Source organism: Pleurodeles waltl, chromosome 1_2 (assembly GCF_031143425.1).
Source record: "Pleurodeles waltl isolate 20211129_DDA chromosome 1_2, aPleWal1.hap1.20221129, whole genome shotgun sequence".
In the NCBI taxonomy this organism is placed as follows: domain Eukaryota; kingdom Metazoa; phylum Chordata; class Amphibia; order Caudata; family Salamandridae; genus Pleurodeles; species Pleurodeles waltl.
Window position 1 is genome coordinate 1,341,695,779 of NC_090437.1, and position 27,321 is coordinate 1,341,723,099.

At 48.6% G+C, this 27,321-nt stretch overlaps 1 protein-coding gene across 3 annotated transcripts in view; it reads left to right on the forward strand.

The window, feature by feature from the left end:
- Positions 1-27,321, forward strand: part of TLN1 (talin 1) — a 687,540-nt gene that overhangs the window by 112,683 nt on the left and 547,536 nt on the right. For all 3 annotated transcript variants that reach the window (XM_069205713.1, XM_069205712.1, XM_069205714.1), the window contains exon 3: positions 5,917-6,078. In XM_069205713.1, coding sequence (XP_069061814.1) covers positions 5,949-6,078 — 130 coding nt within the window. In that variant the 5' untranslated portion in view covers positions 5,917-5,948. The remainder of the gene's footprint in view (positions 1-5,916; positions 6,079-27,321) is intronic.

The window sequence follows — 27,321 nt, forward strand, 5'->3', positions numbered from 1 at the left end:
GACAGTCTGTGCAGCCCTGCCCCTGCACGGTTCCCTGTTTCCCCCGCTATCTTTGATAGTTCTGCAAACCCACTGTATGTGCTTGATTGTGTTTTGAGCTTGTAAACATCGAGCTGTGCTGCTGGGTCAGGGGAAAGCCCAAGGTGTTTCTGGATGACCAGGCCTACTGCCCTCCAAGTTTAGGCTGTGCGGTGGCAGGAGGCTATGTAAAATGTCCCAGGGACACAGGCCTTCCTACGTTTATTCCTAATGGGGTTGGGGCTACTACCATTTGGCCCAGAAGTTTTTGTATTTGCATTGTGTTTTGTGAAGTGTGGTGTTCATGCTTCAGGGGTTTCATAGCATTGAAACATGAGCAGTAGAACCAACCACAGAGAAGTCCACACCTAACCTGTGTGACAACTGCCACGCTTCTAAAGCTTTCCTAAACTTTGGTCCGGTGTGTGTCTCAGATTCAGTGGTGATAGATTCCTCTTTGGCCCAGTCTTTTAATACACAACCTTAGAACTGTGAGTCAGAATGTGTCTTGTGATATTCAGACTTGTGTTGGCGAGGTGACTGAGTCAAGAACTACAAGGGACTACTAGCAGAAAACCATACTTTGTATAGAAGACACATTAATTTACCACAATTGGGTCTTTTGTTGGGAGCAGTGCAGAAGAAATGTGGTCTCCAGGGTTGGGCATCTGTCTGGCAGCATAATTCTCTCCTTGTCACAGCCTTTAAATCCGGTAGATAGGCAGGCCAAGATATGCTGATTTGCACTAGTCAAGACACACTGATATGAATGTTTTGACAATTTAGAACTGAGGAAATATAAACTAGTGTAGTATATGGTTCAGGGAGGAAAGTCAGAAGAGAGGGCTCTGATTAAGCTCACAAACTCAGTACACCTATAGGAACAGGATACTTCTCTAGCTATGTAGGAGCCCACAAATATTCACATGTACCACATCCACTTATTGGCTGTGACATCCCACCTTGGTCACCATACTGGTATAAGCATGTGACCCACCCATCAATATGTGGGTCATTGTTGTTGTCTAGACACCTGTGTAGAAGAATGCAGCAGAATTACTAACGGAGCCACTGCATAGCTGGTATACTCTCTCCAGACTGGACATCAGTCTGACAAGCCTGTAGTGTCTCCTGGCTGCTGTGACCTGTGGAGAGACTTCTTTACTGTTTGAGGACTAGGACTACCCTGGAAAAGAGGATCTAACCTGATCTATTGGAAAATCTACAGAAGACTTAGCAGATGAGGACCCCCATTGAACTGAGCTTTTCCCAGGAGCTTATAGGATACCCGTGAACTGAACCTCTCCGGGAGCTGCTAGGACAGCGATTGAACTGAGCCTGCACAGGAGCTGCTAGGACACCCATTGAACTGAGCCTGCACAGGAGCTGCTAGGACACCCATTGAACTGAGCCTGCACAGGAGCTGATAGGACAGCGATTGAACTGAGCCTGTCTAGGAGCCGATAGGACACCCTTTGTACTGAGGCTACCCGGGAGCCTATAGGACACCCATTGAACTGAGGCTGCCCGGGAGCCTATTGGACACCCATTGAACTGAGCCTGGCTGGGAGCCAGTGGTACACCCGCGACCTGAGCCTTTCCAGGAGCCGATAGGACACCCATTGAACTGAGCCTGCCTAGGAGCCAATATGACACCCATGAACTGAGTCTCTCTGGGAGCCGATAGGACACCCATTGAACTGAGCATGCACAGGAGCTGCTAGGACACCCATTGAACTGAGCCTGCACAGGACCTGCTAGGACACTGTAGGAAGGTAGCCTCTTTCTAGCCTTGTTGCCCCCACTTTTGGCCTGTTTGTGAGTATATGTCAGGGTGTTTTTATTGTCTCACTGGGATCCTGCTAGCCAGGGCCCAGTGCTCACAGTGAAAACCCTATGTTGTCAGTGTGTTTGATATGTGTCACTGGGATCCTGCTAGCCAGGACCCCAGTGCTCATATGTTTGTGGACTATATGTGTTCCCTGTGTGGTGCCTAACTGTATCACTGAGGCTCTGCTAACCATAACCTCAGTGTTTATGCTCTCTCTGCTTTCTAAAATTGTCACTGCAGGCTAGTGACTAAATTTACCAATTCTCATTGGCATACTGGTACACCCATATAATTCCCTTGTATATGGTACTCAGGTACCCAGGGTATTAGTGTTCCAGGAGATCCCTATGGGCTGCAGCATTTCTTTTGCCACCCATAGGGAGCTCAGACAATTCTTACACAGGCCTGCCACTGCAGCCTGAGTGAAATAACGTCAACGTTATTTCACAGCCATTTTTCACTGCACATAAGTAACTTATAAGTCACCTATATGTCTAACCCTCACCTGGTGAAGGTTGGGTGCCAAGTTACTTAGTGTGTGGGCACCCTGGCACTAGTCAAGGTGCCCCCACATTGTTGAGGGCAAATTCCCCGGACTTTGTGAGTGCGGGGACACCATTACACATGTGCACTGCACATAGGTCACTACCTATGTGTAGCGTCACAATGGTAACTCCGAACATGGCCATGTAACATGTCTAAGATCATGGAATTGTCACCCCAATACCATTCTGGTATTTGGGTGACAATTCCATGATCCCCGGGTCTCTAGCACAGAACCTGGGTACTGCCAAACTGCCTTTCCGGGGTTTCCACTGCAGCTGCTGCTGCTGCCAACCCCTCAGATAGGATTCTGCCCTCCTGGGGTCTGGGCAGCCCCGGCCCAGGAAGGCAGAACAAAGGATTTCCTCTGAGAGAGGGTGTTATACCCTCTCCCTTTGGAAATAGGTGTGAAGGGCTGGGGAGGAGTAGCCTCCCCCAGCCTCTGGAAATGCTTTGATGGGCACAGATGGTGCCCATTTCTGCATAAGCCAGTCTACACCGGTTCAGGAATCCCCCAGCCCTGCTCTGATGCGTAACTGGACAATGGAAAGGGGAGTGACCACTCCCCTGACCAGTACCTCTCAGGGGAGGTGCCCAGAGCTCCGCCAGGGTGTCCCAGACCTCTGCCATCTTGGATTCAGAGGTGTTGGAGGCACACTGGACTGCTCTGAGTGGCCAGTGCCAGCAGGTGACGTCAGAGACCCCTTCTGATAGGTTCTTACCTCTCTTGGTAGCCAAACCTCCTTTTCTGGCTATTTAGGGTTTCTCCAGAGTTCCTCTGCACTTCCTTCTTCGACGTCTGCCAAGGATCGGCCGCTGACTGCTCCAGGACGCCTGCAAAACCGCAACAAAGTAGCAAGACCACTACCAGCAACATTGTAGCACCTCATTTTGCCGGCTTTCTCGACTGTTTCCTGGTGGTGCATGCTCTCAGGGCTGTCTGACTTCACCCTGCACTGGAAGCCAAGAAGAAATCTCCAGTGGGTCGATGGAATCTTCCCCCTGCTAACACAGGCACCAAAAGACTGCATCACCGGTCCTCTGGGTCCTCTCTCGTCCTGACAAGCGTGGTCCCTGGAACACAGGAGCTGGATCCAAGTGACCCCCACAGTCTAGTGATCCTTCAGTCCAAGTTTGGTGGAGGTAAGTCCTTGCATCCCCACACCAGACAGCAAACCTGTGTACTGCGTGATTTGCAGCTGCACTTCTCCAAGGATTCCTTTGTGCACAGCCTAGCCTGTGTCCCCAGCACTCCGTCCTGCAGTGCTCAACCCTCTGAGTTGTACTCCGACATCGTGGGACCCTCCTTTTGTGACTCCGGTTTCACAAATCTTCTAAGTACCTGCTCCGGTACTTCTGCGGGTGCTGCCTGCTTCTGCAGGGGCTCTCTGAGTTCTCTCCCCCTCTGTCTCCTCCTCCAAGGGTGACATCCTGGTCCCCAGCAGCACCCAAAAACCTCTACCGCGACCCTTGCAAGGCTTGTTTGTAGTATTTCTACATGGAAACACTTCTGCAACATCCAGCACGTCGTGGGACATCTTCCATCCAAAGTAGAAGTTCCTAGCCCTTTTTGTTGTTGCAGAATCTTCGGCTTCTTCCACCCGGAGGCAGCCCTTTTGCACCTTCATCTGGGGTTTCCTGGGCTCCTGCCTCCCCTGGACACTATCGCGACTCTTGGACTTGGTCCCCTTGCCTTGCAGGTCCTCATGTCCAGGAATCCGTCTTCAGTGTTTTGCAGGTGCTTGTGGTTCTTGCAGAATCCCCCTATCACGACTATTGTGTCTTTCTGGGGTAGTAGGGTAACTTTACTCCTACTTTCTAGGGTCTTGGGGCAGGGTATCTTGGACACCTTTGCTGTTTTCTTACAGTCCCAGCGACCCTCTACAACCTCCCATAGGTCTGGGGTCCATTCGTGATTCGCATTCCACTTTTGGAGTATATGGTTTGTGTTGCCCCTAGACCTATTGCATCCTATTGTGATTCTACATTGTTTGCACTACTTTTCTTACTGTTAATTACCTGTTTTTGGTTTGTGTACATATAACTTGTGTATATTACTTACCTTCTTACTGAGGGTACTCACTGAGATACTTGTGGCATATTGTCATAAAAATAAAGTACCTTTATTTTTAGTAACTCTGAGTATTGTGCTTTCTTATGATATTGTGTATATGATACAAGTGGTATAGTAGGAGCTTTGCATCTCTCCTAGTTCAGCCTAAGCTTTGCCATAGCTACCTTCTATCAGCCTAAGCTGCTAGAAACACCTCTTCTACACTAATAAGGGATAACTGGACCTGGTACAGAGTGTAAGTACCACACGGTACCCACTATAAGCCAGGCCAGCCTCCTACAGACACCCATGAACTGAGCCTCTCTGGGAGCCGATAGGACACCCATTGAACTGAGCTTGCTGAGGAGCCACAAAGCCCCCAGAGCCCGGTGCCTTGGAGGAAGCTTGAATGGCGAAGAGAATCATCTAGTCCAAGGAGCTGCACCAGCACTTTAGACAGCCCTCTTTATTTTTTCAAGCATACACAATTTTAATGTGGTTATCTTTCTGAAATTGGTGAAACAATAACATTTATATTCCTCTTCAGTAAATAAAACACCTTGTATTTTTCTGTAGGATGTCTGTGTTTAAGTTCCATCTCTCTTCTCTTCTCGCACATCTCCCATCAGCCTCCCTGGTTGTTCTTACATCTCCCTGTCTATTTTTTCACATCCTTGTCTATTCTCTCACACATCTCCCAGCAGGCTCCTGGTCTATTCTCACACCTCTATCTGTTCTCTTCACACATCTGTTATCTACCTCTATCTATTCTTCACACATCTTTCATCAGCTTCCACATTTTTATTCCATCAGCTTCCCGGTCTCTGCTCTCACACATCCCATCAGTCTCGCTGTCTATTCTGTGACCTCCTTGTCTATTCTCTCACACATTGCCCATCAGTCTCCCTGTCTATTCTTCCACACATCTCCAGTCAGTCTCCCCGAGTCATGACTGTCCTGCTCTCCCTCACGCATCTCAGCCCTCATTTGTGCGACTTTGCCCTTAAGAGCTCGCATGCCCTTTCCACGTTTAGTCATACTGGATAAGAGTGACCCTCCATGGTTAGTGGCTTCCATGGAAAGACTCTATGCAGGTGCTCCTCACACACTCCACCTGCAAGAGAGCTGGAAAACCTTAGTCCAAGCCAAGAGTGTCACAGCTGCAGGGGGCCTACTTAAAGCCCACTGTAGTTGCCCCTCCTTTTCTGATACTATTGCACCTTTTGCCTTACGTAGTTCGAAATTCTGAGAGAATTTTCTAAAATATGTGGGAAAACTAAACTATGTGCACTTTTGGGAAAAACCATTGACTCTTGGCCCTTCAACATTATTGAAAGCTCCTAAGTAGTGTCTCTCATGCCTGGCTTCCTGCCTTGTCTTGGCAGTATTGTGTATTCCTCGGTGTTCTTTGGAATGTGCTGATCCTGCTGTCCAGAATCCTCATTCGCTAAAGGCTGTTTTTCTTTTTCAGGTCCACCCAAGTGTGTCCCATCAACTGGCATCATGGTGGCCCTGTCGCTGAAGATCAGCATTGGCAATGTGGTGAAAACCATGCAGTTTGAGCCTTCCACCATGATCTACGACGCCTGTCGCATCATCCGGGAGCGAGTCCCTGAAGCACAGATGGGACAGCGTAAGTTGAGCATCCTGACAGCCCCTGGGTCTTCCCTGTTCAGTGGCTGTGCCGCTGGGCCCTCCTTCCTCTTTTCAGCCTTAAGTTGCTTTGTGTTAGGAAATGCCTCCTTGGCATGGTTGCCCCCTGACTTTTTGCCTTTGCTGATGCTATGTTTACAATTGAAAGCGTGCTGAGGCCTGCTAACCAGGCCCCAGCACCAGTGTTCTTTCCCTAACCTGTACTTTTGTATCCACAATTGGCAGACCCTGGCATCCAGATAAGTCCCTTGTAACTGGTACTTCTAGTACCAAGGGCCCTGATGCCAAGGAAGGTCTCTAAGGGCTGCAGCATGTCTTATGCCACCCTGGAGACCTCTCACTCAGCACAGACACACTGCTTGCCAGCTTGTGTGTGCTAGTGAGGACAAAACGAGTAAGTCGACATGGCACTCCCCTCAGGGTGCCATGCCAGCCTCTCACTGCCTATGCAGTATAGGTAAGACACCCCTCTAGCAGGCCTTACAGCCCTAAGGCAGGGTGCACTATACCATAGGTGAGGGTACCAGTGCATGAGCATGGTACCCCTACAGTGTCTAAATAAAACCTTAGACATTGTAAGTGCAGGGTAGCCATAAGAGTATATGGTCTGGGAGTCTGTCAAACACGAACTCCACAGCACCATAATGGCTACACTGAAAACTGGGAAGTTTGGTATCAAACTTCTCAGCACAATAAATGCACACTGATGCCAGTGTACATTTTATTGTAAAATACACCACAGAGGGCACCTTAGAGGTGCCCCCTGAAACTTAACCGACTATCTGTGTAGGCTGACTAGTTTTAGCAGCCTGCCACAAACCGAGACATGTTGCTGGCCCCATGGGGAGAGTGCCTTTGTCACTCTGAGGCCAGTAACAAAGCCTGCACTGGGTGGAGATGCTAACACCTCTCCCAGGCAGGAATTGTCACACCTGGCGGTGAGCCTCAAAGGCTCACCTCCTTTGTGCCAACCCAGCAGGACACTCCAGCTAGTGGAGTTGCCCGCCCCCTCCGGCCAGGCCCCACTTTTGGCGGCAAGGCCGGAGAAAATAATGAGAATAACAAGGAGGAGTCACTGGCCAGTCAGGACAGCCCCTAAGGTGTCCTGAGCTGAGGTGACTCTAACTTTTAGAAATCCTCCATCTTGCAGATGGAGGATTCCCCCAATAGGGTTAGGATTGTGACCCCCTCCCCTTGGGAGGAGGCACAAAGAGGGTGTACCCACCCTCAGGGCTAGTAGCCATTGGCTACTAACCCCCCAGACCTAAACACGCCCTTAAATTTAGTATTTAAGGGCTACCCTGAACCCTAGAAAATTAGATTCCTGCAACTACAAGAAGAAGGACTGCCTAGCTGAAAACCCCTGCAGCGGAAGACCAGAAGACGACAACTGCCTTGGCTCCAGAAACTCACCGGCCTGTCTCCTGCCTTCCAAAGATCCTGCTCCAGCGACGCCTTCCAAAGGGACCAGCGACCTCGACATCCTCTGAGGACTGCCCCTGCTTCGAAAAGACAAGAAACTCCCGAGGACAGCGGACCTGCTCCAAGAAAAGCTGCAACTTCGTTTCCAGCAGCTTTAAAGAACCCTGCAAGCTCCCCGCAAGAAGCGTGAGACTTGCAACACTGCACCCGGCGACCCCGACTCGGCTGGTGGCGATCCAACACCTCAGGAGGGACCCCAGGACTACTCTGATACTGTGAGTACCAAAACCTGTCCCCCCTGAGCCCCCACAGCGCCGCCTGCAGAGGGAATCCCGAGGCTTCCCCTGACCGCGACTCTTTGAACCTAAAGTCCCGACGCCTGGGAGAGACCCTGCACCCGCAGCCCCCAGGACCTGAAGGACCGGACTTTCACTGGAGAAGTGACCCCCAGGAGTCCCTCTCCCTTGCCCAAGTGGAGGTTTCCCCGAGGAATCCCCCCCTTGCCTGCCTGCAGCGCTGAAGAGATCCCGAGATCTCTCATAGACTAACATTGAAAACCCGACGCTTGTTTCTACACTGCACCCGGCCGCCCCCGCGCTGCTGAGGGTGAAATTTCTGTGTGGACTTGTGTCCCCCCCGGTGCCCTACAAAACCCCTCTGGTCTGCCCTCCGAAGACGCGGGTACTTACCTGCAAGCAGACCGGAACCGGGGCACCCCCTTCTCTCCATTCTAGCCTATGTGTTTTGGGTACCACTTTGAACTCTGCACCTGACCGGCCCTGAGCTGCTGGTGTGGTGACTTTGGGGTTGCTCTGAACCCCCAACGGTGGGCTACCTTGGACCAAGAACTAAGCCCTGTAAGTGTCTTACTTACCTGGTTAACCTAACAACTACTTACCTCCCCTAGGAACTGTGAAAATTGCACTAAGTGTCCACTTTTAAAACAGCTATTTGCGAATAACTTGAAAAGTATACATGCAATTTTGATGATTTGAAGTTCCAAAAGTACTTACCTGCAATACCTTTCGAATGAGATATTACATGTAGAATTTGAACCTGTGGTTCTTAAAATAAACTAAGAAAATATATTTTTCTATATAAAAACCTATTGGCTGGATTTGTCTCTGAGTGTGTGTACCTCATTTATTGTCTATGTGTATGTACAACAAATGCTTAACACTACTCCTTGGATAAGCCTACTGCTCGACCACACTACCACAAAATAGAGCATTAGTATTATCTATTTTTACCACTATTTTACCTCTAAGGGGAACCCTTGGACTCTGTGCATGCTATTCCTTACTTTGAAATAGCACATACAGAGCCAACTTCCTACATTGGTGGCAGCGGTGGGATACAAGACTTTGCATTTGCTGGACTACTCAGCCAATACCTGATCACACGACAAATTCCAAAATTGTCATTAGAAATTGATTTTTGCAATTTGAAAAGTTTTCTAAATTCTTAAAAGACCTGCTAGGGCCTTGTGTTAGATCCTGTTTAGCATTTCTTTTAGAGTTTAAAAGTTTGTAAAAGTTTGAATTAGATTCTAGAACCAGTTGTAGATTCTTAAAAAGTATTCCAACTTTTAGAAGCAAAATGTCTAGCACAGATGTGACTGTGGTGGAACTCGACACCACACCTTACCTCCATCTTAAGATGAGGGAGCTAAGGTCACTCTGTAAAATAAAGAAAATAACAATGGGCCCCAAACCTACCAAAATACAGCTCCAGGAGCTTTTGGCAGAGTTTGAAAAGGCCAACCCCTCTGAGGGTGGCAACTCAGAGGAAGAGGATAGTGACTTGGAGGACAATTCCCCCCTACCAGTCCTATCTAGGGAGAACAGGGTCCCTCAAACCCTGACTCCTAAAATAATAGTCAGAGATGCAGGTTCCCTCACAGGAGAGACCAACACCTCTGAAATCACTGAGGATAGCCCCAGTGAAGAGGACATCCAGTTAGCCAGGATGGCCAAAAGATTGGCTTTGGAAAGACAGATCCTAGCCATAGAGAGGGAAAGACAAGAGATGGGCCTAGGACCCATCAATGGTGGCAGCAACATAAATAGGGTCAGAGATTCTCCTGACATGTTGAAAATCCCTAAAGGGATTGTAACTAAATATGAAGATGGTGATGACATCACCAAATGGTTCACAGCTTTTGAGAGGGCTTGTGTAACCAGAAAAGTGAACAGATCTCACTGGGGTGCTCTCCTTTGGGAAATGTTCACAGGAAAGTGTAGGGATAGACTCCTCACACTCTCTGGACAAGATGCAGAATCTTATGACCTCATGAAGGGTACCCTGATTGAGGGCTTTGGATTCTCCACTGAGGAGTATAGGATTAGATTCAGGGGGGCTCAGAAATCCTCGAGCCAGACCTGGGTTGACTTTGTAGACTACTCAGTGAAAACACTAGATGGTTGGATTCAAGGCAGTGGTGTAAGTAATTATGATGGGCTGTACAATTTATTTGTGAAAGAACACCTGTTAAGTAATTGTTTCAATGATAAACTGCATCAGCATCTGGTAGACCTAGGACCAATTTCTCCCCAAGAATTGGGAAAGAAGGCGGACCATTGGGTCAAGACAAGGGTGTCCAAGACTTCAACAGGGGGTGACCAAAAGAAAGGGGTCACAAAGACTCCCCAGGGGAAGGGTGATGAGACAACCAAAACTAAAAATAGTCAAGAGTCTTCTACAGGCCCCCAAAAACCTGCACAGGAGGGTGGGCCCAGAGCCTCTTCACAAAACAATGGGTACAAGGGTAAAAACTTTGATCCCAAAAAGGCCTGGTGTCATAGCTGTAAACAGCATGGACACCAAACTGGAGACAAGGCCTGTCCCAAGAAAGGTTTCACTCCAAACTCCCATCCAGGTAACACTGGTATGGCTAGTCTCCAAGTGGGATCAACAGTGTGCCCAGAGCAAATCAGGGTCCACACTGAAGCTACTCTAGTTTCTGAGGGTGGGGTGGATTTAGCCACACTAGCTGTCTGGCCGCCTAACATGCAAAAATACAGATAGCAACTCTTAATTAATGGGACTAGAATAGAGGGCCTGAGGGATACAGGTGCCAGTGTCACCATGGTGACAGAGAAACTGGTTTCCCCTGGCCAATACCTGACTGGAAAAACTTACACAGTCACCAACGCTGACAATCAGAGAAAAGTACATCCCATGGCAATGGTTACTTTAGAATGGGGAGGGGTCAATGGCCTGAAACAGGTGGTGGTCTCCTCAAATATCCCAGTGGACTGTCTGCTTGGAAATGACCTGGAGTCCTCAGCATGGGCTGAGGTAGAACTAAAAACCCATGCAGCAATGCTGGGTATCCCTGAACTGGTGTGTGTGAAAACAAGAGCACAATGCAAGGCACAGGGTGAAAAAGTAGAGCTGGAGTCTGGAAAAATGGCCCAGCCTACCAAGAGAACAGGAAAGTCAGTTGGGAAACCAACTGCAACACAGCAAAAGAAAGGGAACCTCTCTTCTCAGGAAGAAGTTCTGCCCTCTGAGGGAACTGAGCCTTTGGAGCTTGAACCTTACCAGGTTGAGCTCTTAGGCCCAGGGGGACCCTCCAGGGAGGAGCTGTGTAAGGGACAAGAAACCTGTCCCTCTCTTGAAGGCCTTAGGCAGCAAGCTGCTGAAGAGTCCAAAGGCAAGAAAAATGGAACGCATAGGGTCTATTGGGAAGATGGACTCCTGTACACTGAGGCCAGAGACCCCAAACCTGGTGCCACTAGGAGAGTGGTAGTGCCTCAGCTGTTCAGAGAGTTCATCCTAACATTGGCCCATGACATTCCCCTTGCTGGACATTTGGGACAAACCAAGACGTGGGAGAGGTTAGTCAACCACTTCTACTGGCCCAATATGTCCAACATGGTTAAGGAGTTTTGCCTCTCCTGCCCCACCTGTCAAGCCAGTGGTAAGACAGGTGGGCACCCAAAGGCCCCCCTCATTCCACTTCCAGTGGTGGGGGTTCCCTTTGAAAGAGTGGGTGTGGACATAGTTGGTCCACTGGAACCTCCCACAGCCTCAGGAAATATGTATATCCTGGTAGTAGTGGATCATGCTACCAGGTATCCTGAAGCTATTCCCCTTAGGTCGACTACTGCCCCTGCAGTAGCCAAGGCCCTCATTGGTATCTTTACCAGAGTGGGTTTCCCTAAGGAGGTGGTGTCTGACAGAGGTACCAACTTCATGTCAGCATACCTAAAGCACATGTGGAATGAGTGTGGAGTGACTTATAAATTCACTACACCATACCATCCACAAACTAATGGCTTGGTTGAGAGATTCAACAAGACATTAAAAGGCATGATCATGGGGCTCCCAGAAAAGCTCAAAAGGAGATGGGATGTCCTCTTGCCATGTCTGCTTTTCGCTTACAGAGAGGTGCCACAGAAGGGAGTAGGATTCTCACCCTTTGAACTTCTGTTTGGTCATCCTGTAAGGGGACCACTTGCCCTTGTTAAAGAAGGCTGGGAGAGACCTCTCCATGAGCCTAAACAGGACATAGTGGACTATGTACTTGGCCTTCGCTCTAGAATGGCAGAGTACATGGAAAAGGCAACCAAAAACCTTGAGGCCAGCCAACAGCTCCAGAAGTTTTGGTATGACCAAAAGGCTGCACTGGTTGAGTTCCAACCAGGGCAGAAAGTCTGGGTTCTGGAGCCTGTGGCTCCCAGGGCACTCCAGGACAAATGGAGTGGCCCTTACCCAGTACTAGAGAGGAAGAGTCAGGTCACCTACCTGGTGGACCTGGGCACAAGCAGGAGCCCCAAGAGGGTGATCCATGTGAACCGCCTTAAACTCTTCCATGACAGGGCTGATGTGAATCTGTTGATGGTAACAGATGAGGATCAAGAGGCAGAGAGTGAACCTCTCCCTGATCTTCTGTCATCAGACCCAAAAGATGGCACAGTAGATGGAGTGATCTACTCAGACACCCTCTCTGGCCAACAGCAAGCTGATTGTAGGAGAGTCCTACAACAGTTTCCTGAACTCTTCTCCTTAACCCCTGGTCAGACACACCTGTGTACCCATGATGTGGACACAGGAGACAGCATGCCTGTCAAGAACAAAATCTTTAGACAGTCTGACCATGTTAAGGAAAGCATCAAGGTGGAAGTCCACAAGATGCTGAAATTGGGAGTAATTGAGCGCTCTGACAGCCCCTGGGCTAGCCCAGTGGTCTTAGTCCCCAAACCTCACACCAAAGATGGGAAGAAAGAGATGAGGTTTTGTGTGGACTACAGAGGGCTCAATTCTGTCACCAAGACAGATGCCCATCCAATTCCAACATCTTGTGGACTTCCACCTTGATGCTTTCCTTAACATGGTCAGACTGTCTAAAGTTTTTGTACTAAGCCCTGTAAGTGTCTTACTTACCTGGTTAACCTAACAACTACTTACCTCCCCTAGGAACTGTGAAAATTGCACTAAGTGTCCACCTTCAAATCATCAAAATTGCATGTATACTTTTCAAGTTATTCGCAAATAGCTGTTTTAAAAGTGGACACTTAGTGCAATTTTCACAGTTCCTAGGGGAGGTAAGTAGTTGTTAGGTTAACCAGGTAAGTAAGACACTTACAGGGCTTAGTACTTGTGTCCCCCCCGGTGCCCTACAAAACCCCTCTGGTCTGCCCTCCGAAGACGCGGGTACTTACCTGCAAGCAGACCGGAACCGGGGCACCCCCTTCTCTCCATTCTAGCCTATGTGTTTTGGGCACCACTTTGAACTCTGCACCTGACCGGCCCTGAGCTGCTGGTGTGGTGACTTTGGGGTTGCTCTGAACCCCCAACGGTGGGCTACCTTGGACCAAGAACTAAGCCCTGTAAGTGTCTTACTTACCTGGTTAACCTAACAACTACTTACCTCCCCTAGGAACTGTGAAAATTGCACAGCCAACTTCCTACACTTTGTTTCTGTAGCCAATCGTGTTGGTTCAAAGCCGTAAGTTTAGTTTTTCCTACTCGTGTTTTCTTTCTGCTGTGGTCCATTTGCTCGTTTCTCACACCCCAATATTCAAAGTTTAAGTCCTGCTGACTAGTTGCATACCTAGGGTTTTCCACTTCCAAGTAACCGTTATTCATTCTGACTTGCATGGGGCTTATTGCTAAAAACAAAACAGGATTCAACCTAACTTCCTGAAACCGTAGAACTTTCTGTTGAAATGTGCTCTACTCATGCTCGACAACAGTGCGATGATAGTGATTGCGCAATATCATGGCTACGTAGCACTGCAGGGTCTCTCAGTACGAGTCTGGTGTGATATGCAATGTTGATAGCGATCAGTCATTGAAACTTTAAATACATGAGGTCACCACCTCCAGTGCGGTTTAAGCCTGCTTAAATCTCTTTTCCTGTTGCTCCAGTGTCTTCATACGACCACCCTATTCCTAGTTGGTTCTCACTTGGTTTATTGCAACAGACTTTTGAACAGATTGAAACCACACAACCACAACATACTTGCGTTGGATCCCCCTCATAGTAAAAGAAAGAGCGACCCTTAAACCACGTTGCCTCATACATGAGGTGCTTCGTGGTCGTTCACCAAACAATCTTGCAAAACTGCTCGGCGCTTACCTACTGACCAGAAGTCACAGATTCCAGTCATTTGACTGCTCGTCACTTACCTACTGACCAGAAGTCACAGATCTGCTGTCTTTGGACTGCTTGCAGCTTATCTACTGACCAGAAGTCACAGATCTGCAGTCTTTGGACTGCTTGCAGCTTATCTACTGACCAGAAGTCACAGATCTGCGGTCTTTGGCTGCTCGTCGCTTCCCTACTGACCAGAAGACAGATTGCAGTCTGTTGACTGCTCGTCACTTACTTACTGACCAGAAGTCACAGATATGCGGTCTTTGGCTGCTCGTCGCTTCCCTACTGACCAGAAGACAGATTGCAGTCTGTTGACTGCTCGTCACTTACCTACTGACCAGAAGTCACAGATCTGCGGTCTTTGGACTGCTTGCAGCTTATCTACTGACCAGAAGTCACAGATCTGCAGTCTTTGGACTGCTTGCAGCTTATCTACTGACCAGAAGTCACAGATCTGTGGTCTTTGGACTGCTCGTCGCTTACCTACTAACCAGAAGCCACAGATCTGCGGTCTTTTGACTACCAGAATAACTCGATACCAGCCATTCAGTGGTAGATCTTCTTTGAAGTTCAGGGCTCCGTAGTATGAAATTTCGTACCTGTACATTTGAGACTCGACAACAACTACTTAAGATTCAGAAGATCCTTAAAGACCAACTTGTTCACCATGAGATTTAGTTAATTCAGTCATTCTCACTAGAGCTCTTCAGTTCTGTCTCAAGGTACCTCCAGGGCAGACGTCTAAGACCTGCCCTACCTTCTCCATCCATATGTCCAAACCTTGTGCTCTTCTTCACTTCTTCATAGCTGTATCATCAGTTGAGGACATTTTCGATGGAGACTGCCTGCCGGCACCCTCCATCCTTGCAGATGTCTTATAGGGCAGCTCGTTGTACCCTCTTTTTGCACACTCTGGTTTGAAAGCACTCTCAGGCTACAAGCCACATAAAAACCCCTGATGAAGTAAAGGTACAGAAAACATACATGTTGCTGTATTTTTCCAGTAAACCTTTGGTGTTGTAGCAATTAAAAGTAAGAAGTAGGTCCAGTGGATGGAATGTTCCTACACGGCGAGTACGTTGGGTCCAGTATAACCAGGACAAACTATTGTTAAAAGACCAGCAATAGGGAAATCTCAAAAACACAACAGTTACCAAACCTTGGAGGACATCATTTGAACCCTTGTCACTGGAAAACGTGATAATAGACATTAACAAATTCAGATCATTGTCAAGACAGCGCAGCAGCCCATTGTTCAGAGGACTGTACATTGAGTACCATTAAATTGCTTATGGTAACACTTCTTACTTACAGCATCAAACTATTATTAAACTTTTACAATCAAAAAAGTGACAAGGAGATTAAAAAAATGGAAGGAAAATATAGAAAGAGAAAGGGACAGAGGACAGGGAAGATGAATTGATGCTGACAAAGCCTATTCTGTTAGCTCAAAATGACCACTCTCTGAATGACCGGCTCTGGTTTTGAGTTACTCTAAAAGTGCACATGATGCCCTAAAGCTTAACGCCATTGTACCAGAAGAGTATGACAGCGTTCCCACAATGTATGGGAATTGGTTGCAAGTTAGGCAGTTGACCAGAGTGTCCCCTTTAAACAAAGCTTGGAGGAGGGACACAAACTGACAAGTGCACTGTTGCCATCGGATGGCCCAAGATCAGTGCCTGAACAATGGCTTTGACATCTCATGTTGGTAAACCATTGAATTTTCCTAAGGGAGCGGTGCTGTAGCACGAAACCAGAGGATTTAGCGGAGGAGCCTTGACCAGCCGTAGTAACAAGTTCTACAAGCGAGGACAGCCAGTCAAGAGCACAAGGGGGAGAAGAGAAGTATCCCCGATGTCAGAATCGACACACGGAGTTAGTCGCAAGTGAAACCATAGGTTCGGTGGCATGTGTAGCTGCAGATACACATGCTGTGCATAGTCCGCCGTCTGGTGTTGGGTTGGAGTGTTACAAGTTGTTTTTCTTCGAAGAAGTCTTTTCGAGTCACGAGACCGAGGGACTCCTCCTACTTTGGTTCCATTGCGCATGGGCGTCGACTCCATGTTAGATTGTTGTTTTTCCGCCATCGGGTTCGGACGTGTTCCTTTTCGCTCCGTGTTTCGGGTCGGAAAGTTAGTCAGAATCAACGGAAAATTTGTCGGTATTGTTTTGTTCGGTATCGGGTTAAATTAGAATCTACACCGAATCTTGAAGAGCTCCGGTAGCCCTTCGGGGTAATTGCGATCCCCCGTCGGGGCCTGGTCGGCCCGACCGCGTGCAAGATCGAGACTGATGGAACGAAACCCCGTTCCGATTCTGTCCTAAATGCCACAGTAAATATCCCTATACAGACCAACATTTGGTCTGTAACTTGTGCCTGTCACCCGAGCACAAAGAAGAAACGTGTGAGGCCTGTCGAGCGTTTCGGTCGAGAAAAACGCTCCGAGACCGAAGAGCCAGAAGGTTGCAGATGGCGTCCACGCCGACAGGACAACAACGGTTCGAGGAAGAGGGAGAAGAAGAAACATTCTCCATCCACAAATCGGATTCCGAAGAATTCGACGTCGAAGAAACCGTGAGTAAGACGTCGAAACAAGCATCACACAGAAAAACAGACAAAGCCCAGGGGACGCCACTGCCGACAGGCCATGGCTCAACCCATAAAGTAGGTGACCGTCCATCGGCACCGAAAAAGGGCGAGCTGGTGCCGAGATCGTCCGACTCAGGTCGAGACACAGGCACGCAGCAATCTCGGGACCGAGAAACTGCCGCAGAAAAGGGTCGACACCGAGGCAGCGGTGTAGGAAAGTACCATCTTGCCTGGCATGTTACCCCCATTTTTCACTGTATATATGTTGTTTTAGTTGTATGGGTCACTGGGACCCTGTTCACCAGGGCCCCAGTGCTCATAAGTGTGCCTGAATGTGTTACCTGTGTAGTGACTAACTGTCTCACTGAGGCTCTGCTAATCAGAACCTCAGTGGTTATGCTCTCTCATTTCTTTCAAATTGTCACTGACAGGGTAGTGACCAATTTTACCAATTTACATTGGCTTACTGGAACACCCTTATAATTCCCTAGTATATGGTACTGAGGTACCCAGGGTATTGGGGTTCCAGGAGATCCCTATGGGCTGCAGCATTTCTTTTGCCACCCATAGGGAGTTCTGACAATTCTTACACAGGCCTGCCACTGCAGCCTGAGTGAAATAACGTACACGTTATTTCACAGCCATTTTACACTGCACTTAAGTAACTTATAAGTCACCTATATGTCTAACCTTTACCTGGTAAAGGTTAGGTGCAAAGTTACTTAGTGTGAGGGCACCCTGGCACTAGCCAAGGTGCCCCCACATTGTTCAGAGCCAATTCCCTGAACTTTGTGAGTGCGGGGACACCATTACACGCGTGCACTACATATAGGTCACTACCTATATATAGCTTCACAATGGTAACTCCGAATATGGCCATGTAACATGTCTATGATCATGGAATTGCCCCCTCTATACCATCCTGGCATAGTTGGCACAATCCCATGATCCCAGTGGTCTGTAGCACAGACCCTGGTACTGCCAAACTGCCCTTCCTGGGGTTTCACTGCAGCTGCTGCTGCTGCCAGCCCCTCAGACAGGCAGCTGCCCTCCTGGGGTCCAGCCAGGCCTGGCCCAGGATGGCAGAACAAAGGACTTCCTCTGAGAGAGGGTGTGACACCCTCTCCCTTTGGAAAATGGTGTGAAGGCAGGGGAGGAGTAGCCTCCCCCAGCCTCTGGAAATGCTTTCTTGGGCACAGATGTGCCCAATTCTGCATAAGCCAGTCTACACCGGTTCAGGGACCCCTTAGCCCTGCTCTGGCGCGAAACTGGACAAAGGAAAGGGGAGTGACCACTCCCCTGACCTGTACCTCCCCTGGGAGGTGCCCAGAGCTCCTCCAGTGTGCTCCAGACCTCTGCCATCTTGGAAACTGAGGTGCTGCTGGCACACTGGACTGCTCTGAGTGGCCAGTGCCACCAGGTGACGTCAGAGACTCCTTGTGATAGGCTCCTTCAGGTGTTGCTAGCCTATCCTCTCTCCTAAGTAGCCAAACCCTCTTTTCTGGCTATTTAGGGTCTCTGTCTCTTGGGATTCCTTAGATAACGAATGCAAGAGCTCATCCGAGTTCCTCTGCATCTCTCTCTTCACCTTCTGCCAAGGAATCGACTGCTGACCGCGCTGGAAGCCTGCAAACCTGCAAACCTGCAACATAGTAGCAAAGACGACTACTGCAACTCTGTAACGCTGATCCTGCCGCCTTCTCTACTGTTTTCCTGGTGGTGCATGCTGTGGGGGTAGTCTGCCTCCTCTCTGCACTAGAAGCTCCGAAGAAATCTCCCGTGGGTCGACGGAATCTTCCCCCTGCAACCGCAGGCACCAAAAAGCTGCATTACCGGTCCCTTGGGTCTCCTCTCAGCACGACAAGCGAGGTCCCTCGAATCCAGCAACTCTGTCCAAGTGACTCCCACAGTCCAGTGACTCTTCAGTCCAAGTTTGGTGGAGGTAAGTCCTTGCCTCACCTCGCTAGACTGCATTGCTGGGAACCGCGACTTTTGCAGCTACTCCGGCCCCTGTGCACTTCCGGCGGAAATCCTTCGTGCACAGCCAAGCCTGGGTCCACGGCACTCTAACCTGCATTGCACGACTTTCTAAGTTGGTCTCCGGCGACGTGGGACCCCTTTGTGTAACTTCGGGTGAGCACTGTTTCACGCATCCTCGTAGTGCCTGTTTCTGGCACTTCTCCGGGTGCTACCTGCTGCTAAGAGGGCTCCTTGTCTTGCTCGACGTCCCCTCTACCTCCTGGTCCAATTTGCGACCTCCTGGTCCCTCCTGGGCCGCAGCAGCGTCCAAAAACGCTAACCGCACGATTTGCAGCTAGCAAGGCTTGTTGGCGTTCTTTCGGCGGGAAAACACTTCTGCACGACTCTACAAGGCGAGAGGGATCCGTCCTCCAAAGGGGAAGTCTCTAGCCCTTTGCGTTCCTGCAGAAACCGCAGCTTCTTCAGTCCAGTCGAAGCTTCTTTGCACCCGCAACTGGCATTTCCTGGGCATATGCCCATCTCCGACTTGCTTGTGACTTTTGGACTTGGTCCCCTTGTTCCACAGGTACCCCAGATTGGAAATCCAGCGTTGTTGCATTGTTGGTTCTTGTCTTTCCCGCATTATTCCTCTAACACGACTTCTTTGTCCTTAGGGGAACTTTAGTGCACTTTGCACTCACTTTTCAGGGTCTTGGGGAGGGCTAATTTTCTAACTCTCACTATTTTCTAATAGTCCCAGCGACCCTCTACAAGGTCACATAGGTTTGGGGTCCATTCGTGGTTCGCATTCCACTTTTGGAGTATATGGTTTGTGTTGCCCTTATCCCTATGTGTCCTCATTGCATCCTATTGTAACTATACATTGTTTGCACTGTTTTCTAAGACTATACTGCATATTTCTGGTATTGTGTATATATATCTTGTGTATATTTCCTATCCTCTCACTGAGGGTACACTCTGAGATACTTGGGCATATTGTCATAAAAATAAAGTACCTTTATTTTTAGTATAACTGTGTATTGTGTTTTCTTATGATATTGTGCATATGACACTAAGTGGTACTGTAGTAGCTTCACACGTCTCCTAGTTCAGCCTAAGCTGCTCTGCTAAGCTACCATTATCTATCAGCCTAAGCTGCTAGACACCCTATACACTAATAAGGGATAACTGGGCCTGGTGCAAGGTGCAAGTACCCCTAGGTACTCACTACAAGCCAGTCCAGCCTCCTACATTGGTTGTGCAGCGGTGGGATAAGTGCTTTGAGACTACTTACCACTCTTGTCATTGTACTTTTCATAAGAGAAAAATATACAAAACAAGTTCAGTGTATATACACATTGCCAAAAAGTTTTGCATTTCCTCTTTTCACTCTTTTCTAAGTGCTGAAAAGTACTTCTAACTTTCAAAAAAGTTCTAAAAAGTTTAAAAAGTTTTTTTTCTCAGTCTTTCTAAAAGCTCTGACAAACTTTTTCTCTTTTTCTATCACTTTAACTCTCTCTAAAAATGTCTGGCACAGGCCAAAATGTTGATCTGTCCAAACTTGCATATGATCACCTTAGCTGGAAAGGAGCAAGGAGTCTCTGCATAGAGAGAGGTTTGAGTGTAGGGAAGAATCCTTCCTTGGAATTGTTACTTAACATGCTTAGAGAACAAGATAAGGCAAGAAGTGCCCCATCTTGAAAAAGTAGCTAATGGTTCCCAATCTGATCCAGGGACTCCCCCAGGAAAAGATTCAGGAAAGAAACTTCCTAGCCTGCCCATTACTAGACAGTCTAGCATAGTTGGTAATGATGATGGGTCACACCATACAAATAGTGTTGTCTCACATCATAGCAAAAGCATTTACTCACACCACAGTGGTACTGATGTTTCTGTTAGCCAAGCTGTTAGGGTGTCCTCTGTAAGGGACAGGTCTCCTTCTGTCCATTCTCACCATACTTCTGTTTCAAGGCATGTCCCTCCCACCCACCCTGATGACAGATTGTTAGAAAGGGAGCTCAATAGATTGAGAGTGGAACAAAGCAGACTGAAGCTCAAGAAGCAACAGCTGGATTTGGATAGACAGACTTTAGAAGTAGAGAAGGAGACACAGAAACTGGGTTTAGAAACCCATGGTGGCAGCAGCAGTATTCCCCATAGTCATCCTGCAAAAGAGCATGATTTCAGGAATCTGCATAAGATAGTTCCCCCTTATAAGGAGGGGGATGACATTAACAAGTGGTTTGCTGCACTTGAGAGGGCCTGTGCTGTACAGGATGTCCCTCAAAGGCAGTGGGCTGCTATCCTATGGCTATCATTTAGTGGAAAAGGTAGGGATAGGCTCCTTACTGTAAAAGAAAATGAAGCTAATGATTACAAAGTTCTTAAGAATGCACTCCTGGGTGGTTATGGCTTAACCACTGAACAATACAGGATAAAGTTCAGAGAGACCAAAAAGGAGTCTTCACAAGACTGGGTTGATTTCATTGACCATTCAGTGAAGGCCTTGGAGGGGTGGTTACATGGCAGTAAAGTTACTGATTATGACAGCCTGTATAACTTGATCCTGAGAGAGCATATTCTTAATAATTGTGTGTCTGATTTGTTGCACCAGTACTTGGTGGACTCTGATCTGACCTCTCCCCAAGAATTGGGAAAGAAGGCAGACAAATGGGTCAGAACAAGGGTGAACAGAAAAGTTCATACAGGGGGTGACAAAGATGGCAACAAGAAGAAGGATGGTAAGTCTTCAGACAAGGGTGGGGACAAATCTAAAAATGAGTCTTCATCAGGCCCACAAAAACACTCTGGTGGGGGTGGTGGGCCCAAATCCTCTTCTAATCAAAACAAGGAAAAGAAACCATGGTGCTATTTATGTAAAATAAAAGGCCATTGGACAACAGATCCCAGTTGTCCAAAGAAAAGCACCAAGCCTCCTACCACTACAACCCCTACTGCTACCCCTAGTGTCCCTACTAATAGCAGTGGTGGTGGGAGCAAACCTACTAATAGCCAATCCAAGGGAGTAGCTGGGCTCACTATTGGTAACTTAGTTGGGGTTGGCCTTGTTAGGGAGGCCACAGAGGCTGTGTTAGTCTCTGAGGGGGCTATTGATTTAGCCACCTTAGTTGCTTGTCCCCTTAATATGGATAAGTACAAGCAGCTACCCCTAATAAATGGTGTTGAGGTTCAGGCCTACAGGGTCACTGGAGCCAGTGTGACTATGGTCATAGAGAAACTGGTCCACCCTGAACAACACCTACTTGGTCACCAGTACCAAGTAACCAATGCTCACAACAACACACTTAGCCACCCCATGGCTGTTGTTAATCTCAACTGGGGGGGGGTTACTGGTCCAAAGAAAGTTGTGGTAGCTTCAGATTTACCTGTAGACTGTCTATTAGGGAATGATTTGGAGACATCAGCTTGGTCAGATGTGGAGTTGGAGGCCCATGCAGCAATGCTGGGCATCCCAGGGCATATTTTTGCTTTGACAAGGGCTCAGGCCAAAAAGCAAAAAGGACAGGGAAGCTTGGATCCTGGAAACATTGACCAAGTGCTCCCTAAAGCTAGGGCTAGTGGAAGCAAACCACTTCCTACTATCCCTCCCTCTACAGTGGATTCAACTTCTGAGGAAGAAGAATTCCCTCCCTGTGCAGAACCTACACCAGAGGAGTTTCAAGCAGACACTGCTGAACTTTTGGGTGAAGGGGGGCCTGCCAGGGAGGAGCGGAGTGTGGCACAGCAAACCTGTCCCACATTAGAGGGTCTGAGACAGCAAGCTGTCAAACAGGCTAATGGGGATGTCAGTGACTCTCACAGAGTTTACTGGGAGGACAACCTCTTGTACACTGAGCACAGGGATCCTAAACTTGGAGCTTCCAGGAGACTAGTGATTCCTCAGGAGTACAGAAAGTTCCTCCTAACTCTTGCCCACAACATTCCCCTAGCTGGGCACCTGGGTCAAATGAAAACTTGGGACAGACTGGTTCCATTGTTTCATTGGCCTAGGATGTCTGAGGACACAAAAGATTTTTGTAAGTCCTGTGAAACCTGTCAAGCCAGTGGCAAAACAGGTGGCACCCCAAAGGCACCCCTTATTCCACTGCCTGTGGTTGGGGTTCCCTTTGAAAGGGTAGGGGTTGACATAGTTGGCCCCCTTGACCCTCCTACTGCTTCAGGCAATAGGTTTATCTTGGTGGTAGTGGACCATGCCACAAGATACCCTGAAGCAATTCCTTTAAGGACCACTACAGCACCTGCAGTGGCAAAGGCCCTCCTGGGAATATTTTCTAGGGTGGGCTTCCCAAAGGAAGTAGTATCAGACAGGGGAAGCAATTTCATGTCTGCATACTTAAAGGCCATGTGGACGGAGTGTGGTGTAACTTACAAGTTCACAACACCCTATCATCCACAAACAAATGGACTGGTGGAGAGATTTAATAAAACTCTCAAAGGCATGATTATGGGTCTCCCTGAAAAACTCCGCAGGAGATGGGATATCCTTCTGCCATGCCTCCTTTTTGCCTACAGGGAGGTACCCCAGAAAGGAGTGGGCTTCAGCCCCTTTGAACTTCTTTTTAGACACCCTGTTAGGGGTCCACTCACACTTGTAAAGGAGGGTTGGGAACATCCTTTAAAAGCTCCTAAGCAGGATATTGTGGATTATGTACTTGGCCTCAGATCAAGGATGGCTGAGTACATGAAAAAGGCCAGCAAAAACCTTCAGGCCAGCCAAGAGCTCCAGAAGCAATGGCATGATCAGAAGGCTGTTTTGGTTCAGTACCAACCAGGGCAGAAAGTGTGGGTCTTGGAGCCTGTGGCCCCAAGAGCACTCCAAGATAAATGGAGTGGACCCCACACAATTGTTGAAAAGAAGGGAGAAGTCACCTATTTAGTTGACTTAGGCACTGCCAGGAGTCCCCTTAGGGTGCTCCATGTCAACCGCCTGAAACCCTACTATGACAGGGCTGATCTCACCCTGCTCATGGCAACTGATGAGGGACAGGAAGAAGACAGTGATCCTCTACCTGATCTCTTCTCTTCCACAGAACAAGATGCTCTTGTGGAAGGTGTAGTTTTGGCTGATTGTCTTACTGCTGAGCAGAAAGACCATTGCATAAATCTCCTAGATCAATTCTCTGAACTCTTCTCTACTGTGCCAGGTACCACTTCTTGGTGTGAGCACACTATAGATACTGGAGACAGTTTACCTGTCAAAAGTAAGATCTATAGGCAGCCTGACCATGTCAGGGACTGCATAAAGCAAGAGGTCCAGAAAATGTTGGAACTAGGAGTGGTTGAGCACTCTGAAAGTCCATGGGCTTCTCCTGTGGTACTTGTACCAAAACCCCATTCCAAAGATGGAAAGAAGGAAATGCGGTTTTGTGTAGACTATAGAGGTCTCAACTTGGTAACCAAAACTGATGCTCACCCTATACCCAGGGCAGATGAGCTCATAGATGCACTGGCATCTGCCAAGTATCTAAGCACTTTTGATTTGACTGCAGGGTATTGGCAGATCAAATTGTCAGAAGATGCTAAACCTAAAACTGCATTTTCAACCATTGGAGGACATTACCAGTTTACTGTAATGCCTTTTGGTTTGAAAAATGCACCTGCCACTTTTCAGAGGTTGGTGAACACAGTCCTGCAAGGGCTGGAAGCTTTCAGTGCAGCATATTTGGACGATATAGCTGTCTTTAGCTCCAGCTGGGATGATCACCTGGTCCACCTATGGAAAGTTTTGGAGGCCCTGCAGAAGGCAGGCCTCACTATCAAGGCTTCAAACTGCCAGATAGGGCAGGGTAAGGTGGTTTATCTGGGACACCTTGTTGGTGGGGAACAGATTGCACCACTTCAGGGGAAAATCCAAACAATTATTGATTGGGTTCCCCCTACCACTCAGACTCAGGTGAGAGCCTTCCTAGGCCTCACTGGGTATTACAGGAGGTTCATTAAGAACTATGGCTCCATTGCAGCCCCTCTTAATGACCTCACCTCCAAAAAGATGCCTAAAAAGGTATTGTGGACAGCTAACTGTCAGAAAGCTTTTGAGGAGCTGAAGCAGGCCATGTGGTCTGCACCTGTCCTGAAAAGCCCTTGTTACTCTAAAAAATTCTATGTCCAAACTGATGCATCTGAATTAGGAGTAGGGGCAGTCCTATCACAACTTAATTCTGAGGGCCAGGATCAACCTGTTGCTTTTATTAGTAGGAGGTTGACCCCTAGAGAAAAGCGTTGGTCTGCCATTTAGAGGGAGGCCTTTGCTGTGGTCTGGGCTCTGAAGAAGTTGAGGCCATACCTGTTTGGCACTCACTTCATTGTTCAGACAGACCACAAACCTCTACTTTGGCTAAAACAAATGAAAGGTGAAAATCCTAAATTGTTGAGGTGGTCCATATCCCTACAGGGAATGGACTATACAGTGGAACATAGACCTTGGAGTAGCCACTCCAATGCAGATGGACTCTCCAGATATTTCCACTTAGACAATGAAGACTCATCAGGTCATGGCTAGTCTTATTGTCCTTCGGTTGGGGGGGGGGGTTGTGTAGGAAAGTACCATCTTGCCTGGCATGTTACCCCCATTTTTCACTGTATATATGTTGTTTTAGTTGTATGTGTCACTGGGACCCTGTTCACCAGGGCCCCAGTGCTCATAAGTGTGCCTGAATGTGTTACCTGTGTAGTGACTAACTGTCTCACTGAGGCTCTGCTAATCAGAACCTCAGTGGTTATGCTCTCTCATTTCTTTCAAATTGTCACTGACAGGCTAGTGACCAATTTTACCAATTTACATTGGCTTACTGGAACACCCTTATAATTCCCTAGTATATGGTACTGAGGTACCCAGGGTATTGGGGTTCCAGGAGATCCCTATGGGCTGCAGCATTTCTTTTGCCACCCATAGGGAGCTCTGACAATTCTTACACAGGCCTGCCACTGCAGCCTGAGTGAAATAACGTACACGTTATTTCACAGCCATTTTACACTGCACTTAAGTAACTTATAAGTCACCTATATGTCTAACCTTTACCTGGTAAAGGTTAGGTGCAAAGTTACTTAGTGTGAGGGCACCCTGGCACTAGCCAAGGTGCCCCCACATTGTTCAGAGCCAATTCCCTGAACTTTGTGAGTGCGGGGACACCATTACACGCGTGCACTACATATAGGTCACTACCTATATGTAGCTTCACAATGGTAACTCCGAATATGGCCATGTAACATGTCTATGATCATGGAATTGCCCCCTCTATACCATCCTGGCATAGTTGGCACAATCCCATGATCCCAGTGGTCTGTAGCACAGACCCTGGTACTGCCAAACTGCCCTTCCTGGGGTTTCACTGCAGCTGCTGCTGCTGCCAGCCCCTCAGACAGGCATCTGCCCTCCTGGGGTCCAGCCAGGCCTGGCCCAGGATGGCAGAACAAAGGACCTCCTCTGAGAGAGGGTGTGACACCCTCTCCCTTTGGAAAATGGTGTGAAGGCAGGGGAGGAGTAGCCTCCCCCAGCCTCTGGAAATGCTTTCTTGGGCACAGATGTGCCCAATTCTGCATAAGCCAGTCTACACCGGTTCAGGGACCCCTTAGCCCTGCTCTGGCGCGAAACTGGACAAAGGAAAGGGGAGTGACCACTCCCCTGACCTGTACCTCCCCTGGGAGGTGCCCAGAGCTCCTCCAGTGTGCTCCAGACCTCTGCCATCTTGGAAACAGAGGTGCTGCTGGCACACTGGACTGCTCTGAGTGGCCAGTGCCACCAGGTGACGTCAGAGACTCCTTGTGATAGGCTCCTTCAGGTGTTGCTAGCCTATCCTCTCTCCTAAGTAGCCAAACCCTCTTTTCTGGCTATTTAGGGTCTCTGTCTCTTGGGATTCCTTAGATAACGAATGCAAGAGCTCATCCGAGTTCCTCTGCATCTCTCTCTTCACCTTCTGCCAAGGAATCGACTGCTGACCGCGCTGGAAGCCTGCAAACCTGCAACATAGTAGCAAAGACGACTACTGCAACTCTGTAACGCTGATCCTGCCGCCTTCTCGACTGTTTTCCTGGTGGTGCATGCTGTGGGGGTAGTCTGCCTCCTCTCTGCACTAGAAGCTCCGAAGAAATCTCCAGTGGGTCGACGGAATCTTCCCCCTGCAACCGCAGGCACCAAAAAGCTGCATTACCGGTCCCTTGGGTCTCCTCTCAGCACGACGAGCGAGGTCCCTCGAATCCAGCAACTCTGTCCAAGTGACTCCCACAGTCCAGTGACTCTTCAGTCCAAGTTTGGTGGAGGTAAGTCCTTGCCTCACCTCGCTAGACTGCATTGCTGGGAACCGCGACTTTTGCAGCTACTCCGGCCCCTGTGCACTTCCGGCGGAAATCCTTCGTGCACAGCCAAGCCTGGGTCCACGGCACTCTAACCTGCATTGCACGACTTTCTAAGTTGGTCTCCGGCGACGTGGGACTCCTTTGTGTAACTTCTGGTGAGCACCGTTTCACGCATCCTCGTAGTGCCTGTTTCTGGCACTTCTCCGGGTGCTACCTGCTGCTAAGAGGGCTCCTTGTCTTGCTCGACGTCCCCTCTACCTCCTGGTCCAATTTGCGACCTCCTGGTCCCTCCTGGGCCGCAGCAGCGTCCAAAAACGCTAACCACACGA